Source organism: Ochotona princeps, chromosome 11 (genome assembly GCF_030435755.1).
Source record: "Ochotona princeps isolate mOchPri1 chromosome 11, mOchPri1.hap1, whole genome shotgun sequence".
In the NCBI taxonomy this organism is placed as follows: Eukaryota; Metazoa; Chordata; class Mammalia; order Lagomorpha; family Ochotonidae; genus Ochotona; species Ochotona princeps.
The window spans coordinates 40947292-40970365 of NC_080842.1; the positions used below are offsets into that span (position 1 = coordinate 40947292).

General features: G+C 40.0%; 1 protein-coding gene across 3 annotated transcripts in view; it reads right to left on the reverse strand.

The window, feature by feature from the left end:
• Positions 1 to 23074, reverse strand: part of KIF13B (kinesin family member 13B) — a 181148-nt gene that overhangs the window by 56707 nt on the left and 101367 nt on the right. For all 3 annotated transcript variants that reach the window (XM_058670086.1, XM_058670084.1, XM_058670085.1), the window contains 9 exons: positions 18394 to 18524; positions 14927 to 15013; positions 13301 to 13491; positions 12378 to 12588; positions 11397 to 11559; positions 9197 to 9343; positions 7273 to 7422; positions 6513 to 6641; positions 557 to 727 (listed from right to left, as the gene is read on the reverse strand). In XM_058670086.1, coding sequence (XP_058526069.1) covers positions 557 to 727; positions 6513 to 6641; positions 7273 to 7422; positions 9197 to 9343; positions 11397 to 11559; positions 12378 to 12588; positions 13301 to 13491; positions 14927 to 15013; positions 18394 to 18524 — 1380 coding nt within the window. The remainder of the gene's footprint in view (positions 1 to 556; positions 728 to 6512; positions 6642 to 7272; positions 7423 to 9196; positions 9344 to 11396; positions 11560 to 12377; positions 12589 to 13300; positions 13492 to 14926; positions 15014 to 18393; positions 18525 to 23074) is intronic.

Sequence of the window (23074 nt, forward strand, 5' to 3'; positions counted from 1 at the left end):
TGGTTCTGTATCTTTTCTTTTTCATACAATATAAATAACCTTTTAGATTCTTTCCCAATAATCTAATTCAAAATACTACTCTTGTAAAAGAAGAGTACACATATATGAGAATATTTCCAAAAGTTGATAAAAAAGAGGGAAGGAATGAAAAGTGTATTTTTGGCACAAAAACAGTTGAAGTCCATGCAGGCTTTTTTAATAGCACACTTTTTTCATGACATTTCTAAACATTTCTTAAATGCACGAATTTCAAATTTTTGTATCAAAATACATATATGCTTTTATTCCATTTTCTACAAACTTTTCAAAATATCATAATCATACATACACATATATGTGTATACTTAAATATAGATATCCACACACAAACCCATTAACTTGGAACTCAGAAGGAGTTAAATGCATTGATACTTTTGTTTCTGGCTAAGGCTCTATTCTAAGACACTGTTCTAAGACTATCTAACGGCATAATCATTCCAAGAAATAAGGTTTGGGTTTTCGTTTGGTTTGTACAGGTGTAATTTAAATGTTCACCTAGTGTGGAAAGCAAACTCACATTGCAGTGATCAAAAACAACCATGCAGTGGGGTTCCTTGCCAGCAGCAGAGGAGGAGGTGTCCACCTCGGGGGCCACGGTGACTGGCTCCTGCTGATCCCAGAAGCTGTATTTGCAGAATACAAAGTGGGACAGGTGCTGTGGCAACCCAGTGGCTTGGAGTATCTTAACCTGTAAGAGAAAAGCAAGCTCAGTTTGCTTTTTAAATCAGAAGGTTCCAAGAAGCAGTGTGAGACAGAGGTAGGCGTTTTGGTTTTGACTACATCACTCACTGGTAGTTTCTGATAGCAAAACTGCATTTGTGAAATAAGAGTAACAACTGTCACATTTAAGTGACAGACCCTAATATGGGGACAATGATCTTGATGATAAAGGTGAGTGTTGTAAAGCATTTAGAAGCTGGTGAAGCCCTGAACTTCTTGTGCAAAAAGAACACAACCAACTCAGATGAAAATAGTTCTGATCCATCCGCACCATTCATTGACACATTTGGTTAACCACTGGTATCTTCAGAACACAAGACTTAACAACCATGAACCAAGAACAAAGTCAGTGTATGTGACAACGAACCACAAATAGTTAGCAAACAGCAAAACATATTTTAATTATGAAGAATTGAATACATAAGTAGAAACAATACATACTACTACAGCATTATTGTTTTTTAAGAGAACTTCAAAGGCACTGGAAATGTGTACATTCAAGATCTGGCGGGGACAATGGAAGGAAGTGAGGTCAGTGAGTGTTTCCTGAATGCTTCCCTATGCAGAACGATGCAGCAGGTGATTTTCATCACAACGAAGTGCAGAGAAAGATATACCTAATCAGAACCAAATATTCCCTAGAGGAAATGCCCAAATCAGATCTAAAGCACCCAAATATTCTTAGTATTTCTTTTGCAAGACAGCAATAAGAATGATTTTTACCTTGGATATGTTGTGAGAAGTTATAATACTCTAAAACTCCTCCAACTATGAAGCAAACCAAAGCATTAAGATAATTACATCATACTAAGCTATGATTTTTATAAACCCAATTCCACATCACTGGATATTGATCATACAATGTGTACTTTACCTAGTAACTTTCCGCATGGTGTATGAGTTAATCTACCTGCAGTAAATTTAACTTAATTTTAAATTTAATTAAAATAAATCACAACAGGTTGGTTCAGTGTACGTAGTTCACCAACCACAAATATAAACTTAACATTTCTGTAAGTATTAGTAATGCCTAGGCAATAATCCCACAAGGCAGATGACTTTATTTTCTTCCATTCCAGGCATGTAGTGGGTGAGCATCCAATGGGAACCTTCCTTATAACTGTATCATACCAACTGTGATGTCAACCAGAGTTTGAAGCATCCAGACACCAATTTCTCAACAGGCTATGCACTAACTCTTCTTACTCCTACAAGCCAAAGTGAGTAGCTCAGTATTCTGTAATTGCTCATGACATTCTAAAAAAAATTTTTTCTTTAAATTTTTATTATATTCTTTAAAATGAAAAAGTGTGTTGGTGCCAGTGTTGTGACGCAGCAGGTAAAGCCAGCCTCCCATATGGACACCGGTTCAAGTCCTGGCTACTCGACTTCTGATCCAGCTTGTTCAAGACCTCTGGCAGATCTAAATTTTAAAAGTCTGCTGGGCCCAGCAAGATGGCTCAGTGGCTAAATCTTTGCCTTGGTTGTGCTGGAATCCCATACGGGCACCAGTTAGTGTCCTGGCTGCTCCATTTCCCATTCAGCTCCCTGCTTGTGGCCTGAGAAAGCAGTGGAAAGAAAATGGCCCAAAGCCTTGGGACCCTGCAACCACAGGGAAAAATTGGAAGCTTGTGGCTCCTGGCTTCAAATCACCTCAGCTTTAGCCACTGTGGCCATTTGGGGAGTGAGGCAGTGGATGGAAGATCTTTCTCTCTGTAAATCTGCCTTCCCAGTAAAAATAAAAATAAATATTTTTAAATGGTTTTTTAAAAATCTCTGCCACTTATCAACTGTTGTGCAGGTACAAATTACTTAAATTCATAAATTTTTTAGGTTTAATTTCTTCCTAGAGAAAATTAGAGCATTAACAATGCTTATTATCAACTGAAAATATAAATAACTACAACTACAGCTTTGAGTAGATATTAAGTACATACTTCTTGGTGACTGGATCCCACCTGAAAGCTACATTTACCCATAGAATTTAATTAAAAAGGAAATGCAATAAAAATACATGTTTAATAAATAAATAAATAAATAAATCTTTAAAAAAAACCACAGTCTGAAAAAAAAAGAATTTAAATTTTAACGTTGAAATAAAAAAAAACAGGATTTAACATGTTGAACTCTGCTGTATACACAAGTTCTCAGGGATTAAGAACACCAGGAATATAGTTTGTCCAGGTATCTAGAACATGGCCTGTCTGAGCTTTAAGCTTTTACATGCACACATGGAAACCACCACAAGGTGTCAGAGTATCACAGACTTCAACCCAAAACTACTCAAAAACAGAAGGCAAAGAACACCAGCAGGTGCTGGCCTTGCTTGAGGTTTCAGAATACACCACACCTTTTCTTGGTGTCACTGAAAATATTATTGTGCATCTTACATTATGAAAAAATAAATCCAAGCTTTCTTAGGGCCAGTGATAGTCATCACTCATGTCTTGATCATCTCCAAGTCCCTTTTGATTCCCCACTCACCACCCTACACACTAGTATTCTGTTTATTGTTACCTTATTTGTCTTCATTTTTATCTAAAAAGCTATCAGAGTACAGCTTCTTTAAAAAATCACTTCCCACTGAAAGAAATCATGTTGCTTGTAGAAGTGGCTAATTACAGTTCTGGGACAGAAAATGGGTAAGATAAACCCAGAATGCTCAGAACAACTGCAGAACAAGCCAGTGATCTCAATCTGTGAGGACAGTCAAGTGGCCCTGCCAGCCAAAGATGGCACTGCATGAGTGTCAATACAGGTACTTGATACAAAGGATTGAAACACATTAAGTCCCAAAAAGGTCTGCATGACAGTAAGACCAAAACAACAACAAAACTTGATTACTTTTTGAAAAATCAATTAATAAATAAGAGTTAAGTAAAATAGACAGATAAATGGGTAAACGAAGGAGATTGGAACATTTATCTTGCCTTTTCTATATAAACTATCTCTGTTGAGCAAATTAGTTGATAAGTGGAATGGTCTCTGTATGCAAGTAGTCCAGCTAAGTGAAATGAGAGAATGACAGTAGCATTTTTCTGTAACTCTCTGGAAACAATATATCTGAGTCATAAGCCTCAACAGCTTCTACAGCCCCCAAAGAGCTACACCCAAATGTAGAGGACCTGCTGATGGAAGAGCACCCCCAGCGGCCCATTCCACAAACAGTCTATATCCAACTACTGATTTGCAACAATCACGAGTTAGTGTGGTAAGCAACCCCAGCAGAATCCAGCCTATGAGGAATGACAGGACAGAAACTCATTTCCTACAATAAACAAACTGCAGGAAAAGAAAGAAGACAGGATGAACTTGAGAGTGAGATGCAAGTGACCACAGGCACATGGAGCCAGAGCCTCAGGATTAGATGGAACCCAAGAGACACTTCAAACTACATTTGCAAGAAAACTGAACACCTATACTGTGACAGTAAAATAGTAATAATTTGTGATCATACCATGGTTATGCAGGGTTTTTCGAAGTAGTCATTTCTGGGGGGACTTACTAACCTATTTGGGCTGAAACAGGATGCCTGTCATTGCTTCAAAACAGTCCTGAGGGAGGAGGCATCATGGACGTGGCTCCAATACACAGCACAGCCAAAACAAAGCTGGTCTGTGAGCTGACCACTGTCAAGCAAGGCCTGGGGGGACGGAAGCTCCTTTTCTTACTACTGTCAGACGCTTAATATCGTCCATTTAGAAAATATTAAACTATTCCAAATTCATTTTTTAAAAACTCCATGTTATCCAGGATATATTCTTTTTTGCCAGTGGGAAAGTTAAGTTTCTGAAGTAAGTACCCTAAGTACCCTTGCCTATTACTTTATTCTAAGGTAACAGCTGGTTTGTAATGTTGCATTTACTAAGCCCATCACCTATAAAGTGGCCACAAGCAGTCAAGTCTATGCCCCAATCTCTGATAATTACATAACCTCAAAGGAGATATTCCAAACCCAAGTACAAACAACAAGGATGCACTTGGGGTGAATTAAAATCTTTCTCCGTCGTTCTAAAGCAATCAATTTAGACATCAAATACCTACTTAATTTTTGCAAAGACCACCAGAAAGAAGCCCAACTCTAACCAGCCCTGGCCCTGGCATCCAATGCTTAGCTTCTTCCTTTCAGCATCAACTTCAATGCTAGAACTATGCATAAAGACAACTAACATAGGATGGATTGCAAATTCAGATTTGGGTTTAAGAAGCCAGTGCTCCAGAACAGCATGTTAACATGACGTTTGTAATACTGACATTCCCTGTCAGAGTATTTGTCCAAGTCTTGGCTGCTCCACGTCTCATTCAGCTCCCTGGTAACAGCCCTGGGGAAAGTAGTAGAACATGGCTCAAGTGCTTGAGCCCCCGCCACCCATGTCAGAGACCCAGATAGAGTTCTGGGCTTTGGCCTGACCCAGACATGTGTGTTGTAGCCATTTGGGGAGTAAACCAGCGAACAGAAGATAACTCACTCTATCTCTCCCTCCTAGTTTTTCAAACAAGCAAAACATTTTTAAAAAGAAAGCGAGTTAGGATTTCTTCACTTGGCCCTTTAATGGCTTCCTGCTAACTTCAGCATTTTTCCTGTGCCCCTGGCTGACTTCCTATCCTCAAAATGCTTCTTTTTAAGGGGCTTCTACAGGAATTCTCAACCAATGGCAGTGCTATCCACAGTAGCTGTTTGGAAACACAGATCTGTGCACTTTCAGAGTAAGTGGGTGGGAATCCAGCAATGCCATGGTCTCCTAGCAATTACCCATGAAAACCCATGCCAGCTTACGAGCTTCACAGCTTACCATTCTTTCAGGTTCAGCTTAAGTCTCATCTTCCCAGACTCTGCTATCTGAACTCACTGCCTCTACTCTGCAGAGCACAACTTGGTCTGGCTCCATTTGTGCTACACAGTACTTGAGTCTCATATACATCAGTATGCAGTGTCCCTGGAATCTGATACTGTGTGGGAGAGCTCACAGGGAACACATGTATGGGAATAGCATCCACTAAACCCTAACTCATGTATTCTTTCTTTTTTAAGAAAAAAAGATTTATTTATTTCAAAGTCAGAAACAAAGAAACAGGGAGAGAAGTTCCATTTGCTGCTTTTCTCCCCAGCATGGTTGCAAGCGGGCAGGAGCTTCTTCCAGGCCTCCCACTGGGTGGCAGGAGCCCAGACACTTAAACCATTTTCGGCTACTTTCCCAGGCACATTAACAGATCACTGGATCTCAAGTAGAGAGGCCAGGACTCAAATCAGTACCCATATGGGATGCCAGCATTATGGGTGGTGGCTATATCTGCTATGCAATAGCACTGGCCCAAATTCTTGTATTCTTTAGAGTAAATAAACATTTTGCTCAAGTACAAAAAGGATTTGGTATTGGGCCATGTGGGAAGAGCCTAGAGGACAGCATAAGGAAAGGTATTTAGATGGAGAAACCTCAATGACTGACCAATGGAATGGCCTAGGAAGAGGAAGAGAACCATAACTGGGGTAAAGCTGCAGCTCCAGGAGGAATGAAGAGTCCAAGAGCAAGAAGAAAGTGGTGTGAAGACCTGGGCAGAGAAATGTACATAAACACTGACTCAGGTTACAAAGGAGGTAACCTATCCAAGGTGTCAGGGTAATGCATTACAATTCACCAGCCTGCTACTTCACACTTCAAAATAGAACCCAATATATATATACCATCTAAATACCTAGAATCCTTAGAATCAGCCCCATGCCAGCTACCTCTAAAATGAAACTGACATCTCACCATGCAGACTAGTCTGTTCTCTGTGGCCTCCTTCTCCAAGGACACATCTGTGGCATCTTCACCTCCTGCAATTCTTTCCCCAATTTCACCACTGATTCGCATCACCTCCACATGCAGCCGACCTGCCACCTAGAGGAGGAAAACACAAACTTGTCCAGATTTGATTACTTCTCCTTCAAGACAGCTTCTGTTTTAGAGCTGAATTGCTAGATGAATGGTACAGTGGTCTGCCATATCAGGGGTTTCACTTTTCTTGGTTTTAGTTATCCAATGAACTGAGGTTCAAAAATACTAAATGCAAAGTTCAAGAAACTAGGTTTCAAACTGTATGCCATTTTGATTTGTGTGATGCAATATTTTACCATTCTGTTCCATCCAATCCAGAATGTGAATCACCTTTTGATCCTGAGTATCCACACCTATCCATTAAACACCAAGTGCAGTTCCTTGTTACCAAATCCAATTTTGTGGCATCACAGAGCTTGTATTTAAGGGACCTCTGTTCCACTCAATAAAGGCCCCAAAGGAGGCTAAAACTCAGATACACTAAAGAGAAGCTATAAAGTACTTCAAGTTAGAAGAAACCTAACAGTTACTCTCCCCTCACATCATTTGGAATAACCACAACACTCTATGGAACAATATATTAATAATAAACTTATAACTTTTGCCATTATTAAAATAATAACAATATATCATTAGTACCCTATTGTTTCTGAACTTTTCCCCACAGCAAACAAGGTATAAAGAGAAAACGCACCTCTCCTTTCTGGTTGACAATTGGCACAGCATACTGTAACTTGACATCATAGAAAAGAGATTCAAGGAAAACATTGGCCACCCCAATGAGGCTGTGATTTTCCTGTTCATCATAAAATGGGTCAGCACGCTTGAAGTATGAGCGTATTACCTGCAAAGATTCAGAACATGCACCTTTAGAAAAGTCACTCAGAGTCAATGAATTCAAGCTACTGCTTTAGGATGCACTCCAGTTTAAGTAAACTTCACTTTCATCACTACATCCCAATTCTTATTTTCCTTATTTTTTCCTTTTCTTTTTAGAAAGTTTATTTGAAACAGCCATACAGAGTCAGAGAGAAACAGAGAGGCAACTTCTATCTGCTGATTTACTTCCCAGATGGCCACAAGTCAGGAGCTTCATTCATGTCTCCCATGAATGTAGCAGGGACCCAAACAACTCCACCATCCTCTGCTGGTTTCCAAGGTGCATCAGCAGGAAGCTGGGTCAGAAGTGGAGGAGCCAGGACTTGGACCGGTGAACACATAGTGTTCCAGCACTGTAAGTACCAGTCCCAACTCTTGCAGTCTTTACAACAATTTTATTGCTAAAGTACTACACTGAGACCAGGACTGTGGCGTAGTGAGTAAAATTCACCACTTGTGAGGCTAGCATCTCATACAGGTACCACCAGTTCAATCCTCATTTGCTCCACCTCTAATGCAGCTGCCCACCAGTGTACTGGGATAAGCAGTTAAGATCGCCCAAGTGTTTGGTCCCCTTCCACACACACGGGAGACCCAGATGAAGCTACTGGCTCCAGCATGCCTGCCCCAGTATTGGCTGTTGTGGCCTCTAGGCAGTGAACTACTGTATGGAAGCTCTCTCGGTCTCTCCATCCCTAATACTGACTTTCAAAGTAAATAAATACTTTAAAAAAAAGAAGTACAGCACTATATTATTCAGTTATGCATGCACACACTTCCTCTTTCCATTTAGAAATGTTGGCAGCATTCTTCACCCATGAGAGGGTAATGGTCAAAATCATTGGATTACTTCTATCACTTTTTTATGTGGAAATTTTGCCTCACAAATAGTTGAAGTTACATATTGGCTAGCAAAAAAAATGCAGAACACATCACACTTCCTTTGAGGGAAGAGGACTATCTCACATCTGCTGCTTTTCCTCCTATGCCATCAGTAGATACATTTCTGTTGCTGCCAAAGAAGGGTGACCCTAGGGGTGGGTGGCTGCTTTTTTTTTTCTTTTGCATTTTTCATTATGGTTGTTGTGTTTATAAGCTGAAATAGCAGAGAATACAGAAGAGAGTCAAAAATATTGCAAGCAAAAAATGTCACCTATCATCATCTGGAAAAATAAATGTTATGAAACAAGGAGCTAAGTAGTAAACACTTCTATGCAGAAACAACCCAGCAATATGAAAAACACATAGCAAGCATTACTATTTGAAATATGCACAAGTTCATAACAGACCTCAACGAGAAACACTGTAATGTGAAGAAATAATGGCACCATAGAGATCTAGCACACCTACTTTAAGACCAAACTCCTTCAAAAACTAATCCAAACTGCACAAATATTAAGGGAACACTGGTGCTCAATTTTAAAAACACATACTGCTGGCAAGGTTCAATGTGCTAAGTAGGAAAAGCATCCCTTGATAGCACAGGACACACACACACACACACACACACCAGCAGAAGCAGAACAGACCACCACAAACAAGAAAAACAAAAGATAGCAGCAGGACAAGTTACTCAAAGTCTTAACTGGCCACACAACCTAGAGAATTACAAGAAATTGTCTAGAAACTGGATTACAGTTGTAGATAAGTAATTGAACCTGCCCCTGCTGGACTGTGTGGGCTGTGCCAATCTGGTTCCTTATGTGACTGCCAGGTAGAATGTTCCATAAGTTACTTACAGGTGTATCTTCTTCACATTCTTTCCACTCCTGATAAAGGTCTCTCATATCCAACAACCTGTTGTCCAGTTTTTCCAAAGACCAAATCTGCTTTCCTTTTCCTTTTCTTCTCACTTGGATGGCAGGCTCACTGAGCAGAGAGCCTCGCTGCAAAGACACAGAGGGTCTGAGTGGAGCATGAAGCTGTATCCCCCTGTGGGAGTCAGAGAACATCCCACGCCCACCAGCCAAAGAACTTCACAGCTGCCTGTACATCTTGCAAACTGTAACACAATGCCTTCTTAGCCAACTATAATCAATCTTACATTTATGTACAGACTTACACATATCTTTACAGTAACTGGATATACAATTAAAACACAAAGCATCAGGCCACGTTTAATGTTAAGTTGAAATAAAAATTTCACTCAGAGAAGTCCACAAGTTCCTAGCCCAAGAAATGGAAATTCAAAGGAATGTTGCCTGGTTTGATTGATTTACACACATTGTATACAACAAGTGAACTATTGCCCTGTATCCCATGACAATGTACAAGCATTACATGTCACTCAAAACATTTTTTAAAAAAAATTTCAAAAACTATTTGATAAAGGCCATGGTACAACCACTGTTTATCAGTGGGATAAAGAGGTTGTAAGCAACACAGGCCAGCAGAAGTCTACAGGCTACGTGGCTGTACTTGACCCTACAAAGGCATGAATTATTCATCTTTTTTAAAAAACAGGTTGTACCTTCCTGGAGTGTACAACACAAAAGGCTTCGAAGTGTCAACTCTGAGGCGTTCCACTTATCCACTCACATGGATGCTAACAACTGACAACAGCTTGAATGGACTGAAATTAGCAAGAACCACACAGAACAGAGATGCTTAAGAAGTACCTGTGCTCAAGAACACTGACTCCTTTACACAGTAATGTCACCACAAAAGAACCAGATTCCACTGCAGTCTTTCCAACTTGCACAAGCAATGTGATTTTAACATTCAATTTTTGTTAATTCAAGCATAAAAAAGAAATTAAAATGCAGCTATACATCTCTTCCAAAGAGAGAAATACTCATCTAATCACTTTACATGTACTGGCTTGTTAATCAACCCTCTGAAAGTCTGCTCAGAACTCAGGAGAATTGTGAAATGCATCAATGTTTCATTAATATTTTACCTATAGTCATTTTCAAAGAAAATCTACATAACGATACAGATATCCAAGAATTCTAAGGTAAAAGAAAAAAAAAATCAGCATTCTTAGGTACTGTAAAGGTCCATCAGCCGGTTAGTAACCAGCTATGAAAACCTCAGCAGGGAATGTGGGTAGCAGCTCTTCCGGAGGAGAATGCCAAGCCGGGATGAACCTGCACCAGCATAGTGAGCACAATTAGTCCCCTCAACACAACTCCAGGACGGTAGGAGTAGCTTGTGACCTTGTAACAGAACAAAGGGGCCAAGCACTTCGGCAACATTAACCAAAAGACACTTCACAGCCACAAATAATTTATTGCAAAGTCCAAATCTGAGAGGAGGAGAGACAGAGAGGGACAATCTTCCGTCAGATGATTCAGCCCCCAAGTGACCACAAGGGCTGGAGCTGAGCCAATCTGAAGCCAGGAGCCTCTTCGGGGTCCCCTGCGTGGGTGCAGGATCCCAAGACTTTGGGCCATCCTCAACTGCTTTCCCACATTACAGGCAGGAAGCTGGACGGGAAGCGGGGCCAACAGAATTAGAACCCATATGGGATGCTGGTGCATTCAAGGTGAGGACTTTAGCCACTAGGCCACCGCACCAGGCCCACACAATCAACTTAAACTCATGTGAATCAAGATTTGAGCCAAAGGTCACTGGTAGGATCAGAAGAGACAGCAGATTCTAATAGATAAAATATATACAAGGGAGCTACAAAAAGTTTGTGAAAATGCATATTAAAAAAAAATTATGCACAGATCTCAAAATTCTCACACTAAAACAAGCTTTTGTCTTTCAATTGCACTTTCTATGAACTTTTAAAAGTTCTTTCATATATGCACAACGGTAGAGAATTAAAAAGTAAATTCTGCTTGAGAAAAATAATGACAATCACAAAATGAGACAGACTTATGGGTTTAGACAAGACCAAAAATCAACTCCACAGGCACTTCAATCATTATGTAGACATAAAGCAATGGTACCCAACAACATCTGTGTCTCATCAATCAATGCCAATCTCACCTTCCTGTTGGCATCCAGGCTGGAGGCTGGAATCTGTAGAGTAACTTTATATTCTGTTCTTTTGTCCAGTTCTTCTGCAATGTAACTAGCTTCTCTCACTAGCAGATTAGCTTTCACAATTTGCTCCCTCAGCCGCATCAGGCTGTTATTCAACATTGCCTCTCTTTAAAAATAAATAAATAAATAAGGTGGGGAGGCAGAAGTGAAGAACACACATAGCAACACATCAGAAAATTATGTTAATAATATGCTAATACTGAAGCACAACCCAAATTCTACAACTGTCCTACACAGACTACAGCACTGACACCGACCCATGCACACATTTGCATCTGGCCTAGGTCATCAGCATCAGCAGACTGTGTAACAAGCTGGCCATAGCTCAGGATAAGGCTTTGCAAACTTGATTAAGTATGCAAATCACCTGGAGAATCTTGATAAATCAAGATTATAACCAAGTAGGTCTAATCTGCATTCCAACCATCTTCAGGTAATAGGGATGCTGTTGCCTGGCTGCTGCCCAGACTTTTAAGCAGCATGGGGTTAGTGAAGTACAGTCTGCAAACATGGAATCAGCATTTTAGTGCAATGCTAATTAGTCCATGTAGAGAACAAACTTGCCAACTCCATCTCATTAGCACCGTGCTTTACCTACCTGAGCTAATCAGTCCAGATAACCGATTTTTTTCTTTAAAAAAAAAAGCATCTACCCAAGCTTGAAAACCTAAAGCATAATACAATGATAAGGAACACTTCTTAATTCAAACCCAAAAGCCACACAAACCAAAAACAAGGCAGCACCTAGCAAGAACACTTTTCAATAAATCAAGATAAACTGACAACTCCTACTGCAAAGTGATTCCTGGCTGTGACACTTTTTTACACTGGTTCCTCCAAAAGTCAATCCTACTTTGCATCCCCAATGGTTACCCTTCCCAGGCGGGTTAAAGTTGAAGCACAGAAACCCCACCACCTGCCCACCTCTCCTCAGACCACTGCTTCAAGCGCTGCTGAGCGCTGGGCGAGTGCAGCGAGAGCCTGTCCATGCTGCGGCAGTTCTGCTTCTCGGGGGACAGCCTGCGCCGGAGCTGCTCCAGCTCGTGCTCGTACATCAGCCGCTGGCGCTCGAGTGCAGAGCGCTTCTCTTCTTCATGCTGCTGCTCCAGGCTGTTCAATATGGACTGCATTGGATCTAAACACATTTTAAAAAAAGACACATAAATTCTCTTAGCATTAATGCAGAACACACTCAACTTTCCTTACTTCCAATGACTTACACTACCTATTCTCTTTTTTTTAGAAGATTTATTTATTTTTATTACAAGTCAGATATACAGAGAAAGGAGGAGAGACAGAGAGGAAGATCTTCCGTCCGATGATTCACTCCCCAAGTGAGCCGCAACGGCCGGTGCGCGCCGATCCGAAGCCGGGAACCAGGAACCTCTTCCAGGTCTCCCACGCGGGTGCAGGGTCCCAAAGCATTGGGCCGTCCTCAACTGCTTTCCCAGGCCACAAGCAGGGAGCTGGATGGGAAGTGGAGCTGCTGGGATTAGAACTGGCACCGATATGGGATCCCGGGGCTTTCAAGGCGAGGACTTTAAGCCGCTAGGCCACGCCACCGGGCCCTACACTACCTATTCTGAATTATATCCTGCCATCCATACAGAAAAGGCAGATCTACAGGATGTAACATACACAATTATGAAATCACAAGAGCAAACCAGTGGTAGTCGAGTTTCAAGTTCGATAAACTGTATCAATGACAATAAAGTTAGCAGTGATCGGACAATGAAGGCCAAATAAAACTTTCCGTAATTTTGTAAAGCAGAATACACACACACACACACCATAGAGTAGAGAGACCAACTTGAGAAGACTCAGCAATGCACTGAAGACTTGCTTACCGTTACTGCCCAAGGCCTTCATGGTGACCTCCATCTGTGCATATTCAAAATTGAAGTTAATCTCACTGGACACCTCACTGGAGGAGTCCCCATCCACATCCAGCTGCTCAGAACTGTTGTCGTTCTTTGGGGATACATCTTGCTCCTCATCCTCTCGTTCTAGTTTCTTCTTCTTTTTAGGCAAATTGAGTCTTGGTGGGGAAAAAAAATATTTTCAAAATCAAAGTAGGGACTTATTTAATCCAGTCATTAAATACTGTCATTTGCTAGATGCCAAAGAAATATCACAGAAGTACAAGGCAACTGCTGTAACTCAGTAACTCCACATTATGATAATAGAACTAAAACCCTTGTATGCAAATAACTATAACAGAAGTATGGCATAGGCCAGGCAGGCATCATAAGTCAAGGGTAAGGAAAAGCTGAGCACTACTTCAGGACCACAGTAAGAAAGGATAAACAGAAGTAGGACAGAGGAAATAACACGGGAAACTAGGAATGCTCAGTTTCTGGAGAAACTGGGAAAAACCACACGGAGCTACACAAAATTTACAAAACAGCAGTTCGGAGAGAAAGCTGGGGAGATCAATTTAGCTCAAACCATGAAGGTTTTGAGTATTAGGCTACACAAATGATACTTGATTAAATTTAGGAAGAGAAAAAAAAAAAAGAAATTTTCTAAGTTTTTTGCACTCATCCACCCTATTCTCAACAGTCAAAACACTATCTGGCCTACAAAGACTTCTGCCTGTAAGTCAAGTCATTTTGACACAGGAAACACACTGACCACTGTCAGCAAAACAAACAAGACTTAACTCCTAGACAAAATCCAGCCTGCCTTGGCTTTCCCAACACAACAAATTCCCACATTTTATTCAGGAAACAATGTGTGCAGTCTCACAGAATATTCTTTCACAGCCTCTCTGGCAGCTAAGAGGCAAATTCCAACAAAGGGGAGGTAAGTAAGCTCAACATTGCTGAGCACTCCAGAAACACATCTACCTTTACTTTTTGAATGGGCTGCAGGGAATGCCAGCATTCTCTCTTTCTTGTCATGTGTCTGAATGCTGCATTGACTTTTGAGTGGCGTGGCCACCTTCATGCTACAGGGACATGCCTAGACACCAACAGGCCTTCAACCATAGCATTTTTGAGAATTTTAGTCAAAGCTAATCACCACCTTCCTTTGGGTTTTCTGTTCTGTTGGAAAACAAAAACAATCTGCTTAACTCATGATGGTCAAGTTTGACATAGTTTGCAGCTCAAAATACTCCTAAAATAAATAACCATTTTATGTTATAGATAATGAGAGTAAAAGTACAACCACCTTTCAGTAAAAAGAAAAAAACAATAAATTAAAAAGAGACTTGTGCAAAAAGAATTTATGAATTCTATGACCAGATGACTCATCTTTCACTGGAAAATAAAAAGGAAAAAACATGTAAGTAGACTCAATATTTGTTCTGAGCACACAGCTCCTATGCTAAGATTTAGACCACAGCTATGTAGTGAGCAAACATAAAACATACATACAACATACATATACTCATACAACATATTGTCTTATAAGGTTTATAAATACGTATTCTTGTATTTCAATAATGTTCCTTTCTCAGGTCTTCCTACCTGAAGAAATGGTTGTTTCCCCACAATATCCTGTCCCCATGGTGCAGCTGAATTGGACTGGAGACCGAAGAGCCATTTACACATGTTCTGTGGGGAAGAGAAGGTGAAGTGTGAGCAACAAGTATCATGCCTTCTGCTGCCATGTTCCAATATTATATAGAGGTATAGTCATCACAGAAAAACTAAACCTGAGCTTAGAAAATTTTAACATTTGCATCTATTTCTTTGCTGACTGATCCAAAATGCTCAGAATAGTAAGTTTCAGTTTATCTTCCCCTTTTCAAGCTTCTACATGTTATATAACTTACATCCAAATTGCTTACAGTGCTATGTATTAGAGATCAATATCCACCAAACTTCAAAGTTATAAACGTGCTATGCTGTACGAGAGGTTCTCCAAAGAGTTTATGGAAAACATTGGGATTTCAAACAAAAATTGTTACAAAATAAATTCATCTTCTAATCCCAATTATAATTTTTTAAAGTAATTCATACATAAAGGAGTAAAGATGGGACCACTACAGCCAATAACAAAAACCTGGTAACAGTATACATGCAACTGAACCATGTATGTCCCATTTATATAGTGTCCCAAACAAATGGACTCTAGAAATATCTACAGATACCAGTATTGAGAAACAAAATCCAGATTCATTTGTTCTGTGCGTCCTAAAGCACAGAAAGTAAGTCACATTCTCCCAACAGAAAGAGTATGTGTCAGTTCCACAGGGCTGCTTGCCTGGACTCCAACAGATTTTAAGACCAGAAATAGTAGGTAGAATGCAATTAGGGAAGAATTTAAAGGGTAGGAAATAAATGAAAAATCGTGCTTGTAACTATAAAACTTTTACAATCTTTCTCCTCGTACTTTCCCTGTGCTGAACTACTCCTTCACTAAGACACAGGATACCAGGACCAACTGCAACAGTGTAGGCCCTACCCAGGAAAGCTTGTTCAACTTCTCCCTTCCCTGTTATAGTCGAAGCTCAGTTTCTAGGATTTTCTGTATACTGAACATGATCATCTTGTCTTCCAAATCCTGACTTACTGGAATAAGGCTCCTATCCCTCTTTCATCCATCCAAATGTTACTCAGCAATCCAAGTCCAGCTGGGTTTCCATTTCCTCTGTAAAGGATGTTGATCCCCTCAGCATTCAGTATCTTATTTTAAATTCAATAAAGCTATAATAAATCACTTAGGTGGCTTAAAACAACTCATGAGTTTTATGTATATGCATACAAAGTAACAAAGATTACTTCCTATCTAGATTTGAATTTTGTAACACTAACAGTAACTGATTTTTATGCTCCTATAATTCTGTTTCTCAAAGTAAAACCAGAAATTACAGTCATATAGTATGATGGAAGGAACCTGCTAAAAATCACAAGATTTCAGCATTTAGGACACAAATTTCCCAAATTTAATGAGAAATTTAATAACAGCAGCAACATCAACATGTTTAAAGATCCATGCTTAGTAAATAGGTAGTATATATTATAGATTATGAATATACATCACTTACAGTGTAATATACATGGTGGCTCCAAGACAAAAACCATAATAACATTAAGGTTATTAGGCTCCTCTGTTGATGCTTATGCAGACTGTTAAGACTAATGCTTTAGCACAAAGTAAAATAGTGGTACCAAATATCACTGGTAGTAACCAGAATATTTGTTGCCATATATTCACAATTTTAAAAAATCAAATATTTCATCTGAGAATTTAATTTAAAAAATTAAATCCCTCAGTTAAGCAATAAATCTCTAATTTTTTAAAGTTTTGACCACAAGCATATGTTGATATTTCAGGCGACAAAATGAGAAGTACACAAAAAACATTTAACACATACTAACATATGAGGAAGATCTAATCTACAGAAACAGACATTTCAGACTCAAATGTGGACCCACAAAACCTTTCACTTTGCCACTCTGAGGAAACCAACTGGCAGCAATGGTTATCTTGACTTGACAATCAGAATTTTTAAAACAGTGTCAATGTCCTCCAATCAAGTACCCTAGGAATATTCCTGCAGTTGAACAAGCTGGGTTTACTACTCCTACCAAGCACCAAGACTCAACCTGAGGAGTCTGGGGCAACTCAATGAAAGAGACAGAGAAAGATGTGGGCTTTGCCAAATAACTTCAGAGAGGGTCTAAAAGGCAGGTGTTCCTATACACTAAACACTCCTAGGATTAAGTACTTGAAAGCATTTGTGACTGAACCTGACAAAGCAGCAGCAGGGCCTGATACGAGGGCCAGGTCAGCTGCCACCCTTTGTGCTTCCTCGCTTGTATGCTTTACCAAGTATCTGGAGCAAGATTTATGGATGAAATCACAGATGATTTCATCTAGACATAAGACTTTGCTTTTTATATCATAGAATTAAAAAGTCAACACATAGAAGACCGAGGTAATTCAGTTAACCATCATTTTTATCAGTTACAAGACATGTATTCCAGTTTTATAATAGATTGTTAATAATCTCATAGAAATACAATGGCAAAAGAAATTATGAAAATCAGAAATTATATAAAATACTACATCTGTTCATCCATGTACTGTATACTGATCACCTACATGTTAGTAGGGACAGATAATCAAACAAGAAAGGACTTGTCCTCAAGGAGTTCATGGCCGAATGGGTAATATCAGTTAACAGGTCAGAACACAACAGGTGTTAACCTAGCAGGAAGCATAAAGACTACAGGGAAGGGCACTCAATGCACACTAAGCAGGGAACTCTCCAAGGTAGGGAAGGACGGAGCTTAACCTGGAAGGTCAAACAGGAGTTAGCAAACCAAAGCATGGCAGACACAGAGGAAAAGAACAAGGGATTTTTTTTTTTAACCAAAAACAAAAGAAACTCTTCCAGTTATGCAGTGAGTAGATCAGGAAGCAGCTTACAGGAATTCTAACCAAAGCTTGTTCCAGGCCTAAGCAGGGTCTTGTTAGATAGTACAGAAGGCAGGAATAGGTAATGGGAGATGCTCAAAAGCTAAATATAAAGGCACTCGCCACCCACCGGATGTCTTAAATGAACTTAAAAACAACAGCAAATGAGGGCAAAACATCTCCTATTCCACCCACAAGGAGTAATTTCTTCCTGTTACAAATCATGGCAACAACAATAAGTGTTTGATACAGTTACTTGAGACACACGCATCCCATACCATAGTGGCTGGTTTGAATTCCAATTCTATTCTCAATTCCAGTATCCTGCTACTCCATATCTTGGAAGACAACAGTGATGGCTCGAGCAGCTGGGTTTCCTGCCACCCACATGGAAAAGCTGGACTGAGTGTCCATTCCTAGCTTCACCTGGCCTAGCCTTGGCTGATGCAGACAATCAAGGGAATAAACAAGTGGACAGAAGATCTCTGTCTCTTTGTCTCTCTGCCTTTCACAAAAACCAACAAAATGTAAAACTTATTGTGACATTAATACTAATTCAATACATTACCTGGTATTCTTTTGAGGAGTCAGCATAACCTGTCCTTCTGGTGTAATGTCTATAATACAATGTTCAGGAAGAATTCCCATTCCACACAGTTGGATATCTTGGGAATTTGCTGACCCTATCAATGTGTGTTCCTGAGAAAGAATCAAATTCACTCATCAATAATGCATTATTACATGTACCCGAACTAAAGCCATCTGAGTCCTCTTACATCAATCTATTAGCTAAAAAATGTAATAGCATATAAAATGGTAGGAAGAACCTCTTTCTCTGAAATTCAAATTGATTACATTTTCTTATAAGAAATAATGCATAAAGTTAAGTTGTATTTTTTCACTTAAAACTAGGAGCTAGCATTGTGGTACAGTGAGTTTAGCCACCATTTGTGGAGTCAGTATCCAATATTGGGGCACTGATTTAAGTCCTGGCTGCTCCACTTATTATTCAACTCCCTGCCAATGAGCACTGGGATAATGGTTCAATTATGTGGGCCCCTGCCATCCCTTGAAAGATCCAGAGAGAGTTCCAGGCTCCTGGTTTCAGCCTGGCCTGTCTCCTGCCATTGCAGCAGATTAGAAAGTGAACCAGCAGATCATAGAAATTAATATTATTTTGCTTTCTCTCTCCTTTTCCCTTCCCTCCGTCATTTTTCAACTAAATAACTTTTTTAGAAATTATAATTTTACATTTGTATCTATACTATAACTCTTTTTCTACCACAATCTTGATTACAAATATTATATACCACTCCAAAGCATGATCTATCAACGATTTATCAAACATACTGATTTTTTTAGCTAGTTATTTAAGCTGTACATCACTTACCTGTTCTAAATCAAAATTTGTCAACTACAAAGGTAAAAACTATTCAAATATAAGTGTTAGCAAAACTAATTACTTAATATCATGGTCTCCCCTAATCTCACAAATGATTTAATAAATACGTTCTTACATTAAGATTACCAACTACTTAACTCTTTAAGCCCCTGTTTTTGGAAGCTAACACACTTATCCTTAATGGAAAAAACTGATGTTATAACTGATGTTACATCCATTAACCGTTATACCCCCTTACACTTCAATCTTCAACTGCCCAAATATGACTGAATGTTGACAGGTCCTGAGATGAATTCTTAGGAATCCTTGCATTTCTATCCAGCCAGATCAGGTGCAATTCTGGCAAGTAGGGAATTTTTTCAGGGACTTACTCATAACTTACGCAAATCCATCTTCACAGTGCAAAAACCAAACAGAAAACATGTAAATCATTAAGTATAGCTTATAGCTGCAGTTCAATACAATTTTACATATGAACACTAGGTTTTGGATTTCATGCAACTTTCGCACGTCCAAGACATCATCCTTAAATCATTTAACAAAGGAAAAACAATTCTAAGCTTCTGGGCCACACACAAATAAGAAGGTATCTGGGGTCAGGAAATAGTCTGCCACCCCATTCACATGAATTCAGCCACTCTGGCGGCTTTAAATATAAACTAAACCTATGTCACCAACCAAAAGCTACAGACTTTAGTTCTGGTTTTCCACTTCCATTACCATTCTCCCAGTCCCAGGCACCATTATTCTTTCCTATTTGATACAGTATGGATATTTAAAGACATTTCTAAGGGAATCAGTGCCAAAATACAACTCTTAACTCTCATCTTTCCTGATCCAATAAATACTCTACTCTGTTCCCCAACGACAACGGCTTCACCACCACCTAATCAGTAGGCTACAAAGCTTAGACATTACCTGGAGTCTTTTCTCCTTCCCTGATCAGCCTACTCCTAACCTTGTGTCAGTCAAGGAATCCTTACAGATTCTACCTCCAAAAACAGTCTAAAAATCAGCTCATTTTCCCACTTCTACTCCCACAGCCTCCTGGAGCTCTTCCCTGGGTCAACGCAGCAGCCTCCTAACTACGTCTTCACAGAGGTCTTTCTCTGGCCTTTTAGTACAGTGAACTCATCTTGAATTCCACTGGCTATTCTCCCATCTGAAATGTTATTTTGTACCACTTCTACTTCAGCTTCCAATGTCACATCCTCAGAGAGGTGTTTCCTGAACCCACAGTAGGAACCAGTACCCAATCACTGTTGCACTAGTCAAATTAACTCCTTCCATGACACTGTTTGAGGTTAACTATCCACTTTCACAGCTAGCACAGAAACTCTGTGAATGTGCAAGACAACCTGTGTCACTCCCCATTGTTTTCCAAGCATTTACACAGGCCTGGAACATAGGCATTAAACAAAAATTAGAAGATAAATGGGAGCTGGTACAATGGCTCATTTAGCTAATCCTCTGCCTGTAAGCACCAGCATCCCATAAGGGCATCAGTTCATGTCCTGGATGCTCCACTTTCCATCAAGCTCCCTGTTTGTTGTCTGAAAAAGCAGTGAGGGATGGTCCAAAAAGTCTTGGGACCCTGCACCTACACAGAAGACCCAGAGAGGCCCATGGCTTCACATCAGCTCAGTTCCAGCCTTGCAGCAATTTGGGAAGTGAACCAGTGGATGAAAGATCTTTCTCTGTCTCTCCTCTCTGTAAAACTGCCTCACCAGTAAAAATAAATATTTTTTTAAAGAAGGGAGATAAATAAGTATTCATTTTCCTCCACTCCCTTAGCATTTCCTCAGGCCCAGTGGGAGACAATTCTTTCCTATTTTCTGCCACCCTTCTCAATCCATTCTGTGCCTAAAATACACCCACCTCTTCGGGGACATCAAGTTAATGAAAAGGCCTCTCCACAATAGTATTCTCATTTCTCCTCTCTGTAGGTTTCTTTTCTTGAACATACAGTGGCAGTGTTTGCAAGGCAGCAAGCAGCTGGCATCTAGCATTGCCTCAGGATAACCTGTTAGATCCTCAAAGTGTGTATCCAATCCAGGACATTTCAGGCTCATGCCTACCCCTCACTGTGAGCACAGCTTGTTAACCTGGATGACAGGCTTCATTGGATATAAATAGCAGTAATGCTTTCGTGAAGCCAAGGGTACCTAAAGCATCTACTCTGTGCCTGCTTCCACTTTCTCTTGCCTCTTTTTTCCCCTCTCCAACTTTCCTACCACCAACAGCAAGGTGGAAAGGAGGCCCAAGAGGGAAAAAGAAACTAGAGAAAAAGGGTCCAAGATCACTTAAGGAAGACAAAAAATGTCCCCAACCACTCCACTTGCCTCGGGCCAGTTCTGTGTAGAATCCCTTTGCTTCCCATGAGGAATTATAGGCCCCAGTCCTACCTATGCTCGGGAATTCTTTCTGTCCTTTGCAGCCAAAGGTGGCAAAAGCCTTGCACCTGACCCTAGAATGGAGTCCGAGTGTGGAGCCAACTCCTGCACCCACACTCCCAGCACGTGCAGCAGCTCAGGTCGACATCTGTACCCTGACATAGCCTTTTTTTGGTCTGAAATTCTCTCTTCATCTGTATACAAAGTCATCTTTCAACACCCACTGCTACCACTAGTCCTTGATTTCTCCCTTCTCCGAACAACTGATTATACTCTAGAGTCAAACTACGATTTACTGTACACAAAGACTGTCTCCTTCTTTAGATAACAGTTTATATAGGAATCATCTATCTTTCACAATAATGGACATTAAGACACAATATCAGGTGGTTGTCAAGTATTTTTTCATGGAGTAAACTGCAAAATTATCAGAGACATGATATTAACTCAAACATGCACAGGTCCAACCCAATTTCTCAAAGGACAATTTTACCTTTTTCATTCAATACCATTTTCAGCAATCATTATGAACTGAACACTGAGCCACTGCAGAAATAAGAGACAGACAAGGTCCTCACCAGAAAGATCACTTCATAAATGACAATGTCAACCTTACTTCAGATTTCAATCTATCACAATGTGATGGACTACACACCAAAATTTGAAATACCAAGTTCCAAAATGTCAGCCCTGTCTCTTGCTATCAGATGCTTAAGTTATTCAATCAGCATTATAAGCTCCACTTTTTGCACTCCAAGTGTTGCAATGAAAATGTCAACAAGGAAAAACAGAAGTATCATGGGCTGGCATAAGACACTACCTAGAAAGTTTCTAAATAATATGAAAGTATGAAATAATCAAAATTAGATATTTGGGTACTTCAGAAAGTTCATGGAAAATGGACAGACTAAGGGCTGGCACCATGGCATACAGGTTAAGCCTCTGCCTATAGTGCTAGCATCCTATACGGATGCCAGCTCATGTCCTAGCTGTTCCAATCCAGCTCCCTGCTTATGGCCTGTAAGGCAGTTGAGAATGATCCAAGTACTTGGGCCATTGCAACCATGTGGGAGACCCAGAAGCTCCTGATTGCTGCCTTCAGACTGGTCCAGCTCCAGCCATTACTGCCATCTGGGAAGTGAACCAGCAGGTGAGATCTCTTTCTCTCTCTGCCCTTTTCTTTCTGTACCTCTTCCTTTCAAATAAAAACCGATAAATCTTGAAAGAAAATGCAAAGGATAGTGTCCATCTCCACAAACTGTTAAATATTCTTGGTAAAGTTAATCAGGCATGTGTCTTAGTCTCTTTAAGGAGTAGATGACTATAATGCCTACGGATGCTGGTATAAAATAAACTAGGAAGAGCAAATGGGGAATTCTACTCTGAATTCTAAAAGAACCACAAAACATGGACTCAGAAAGAATTTTAGAGACGTCTAAATGCAGTGTCTTCTT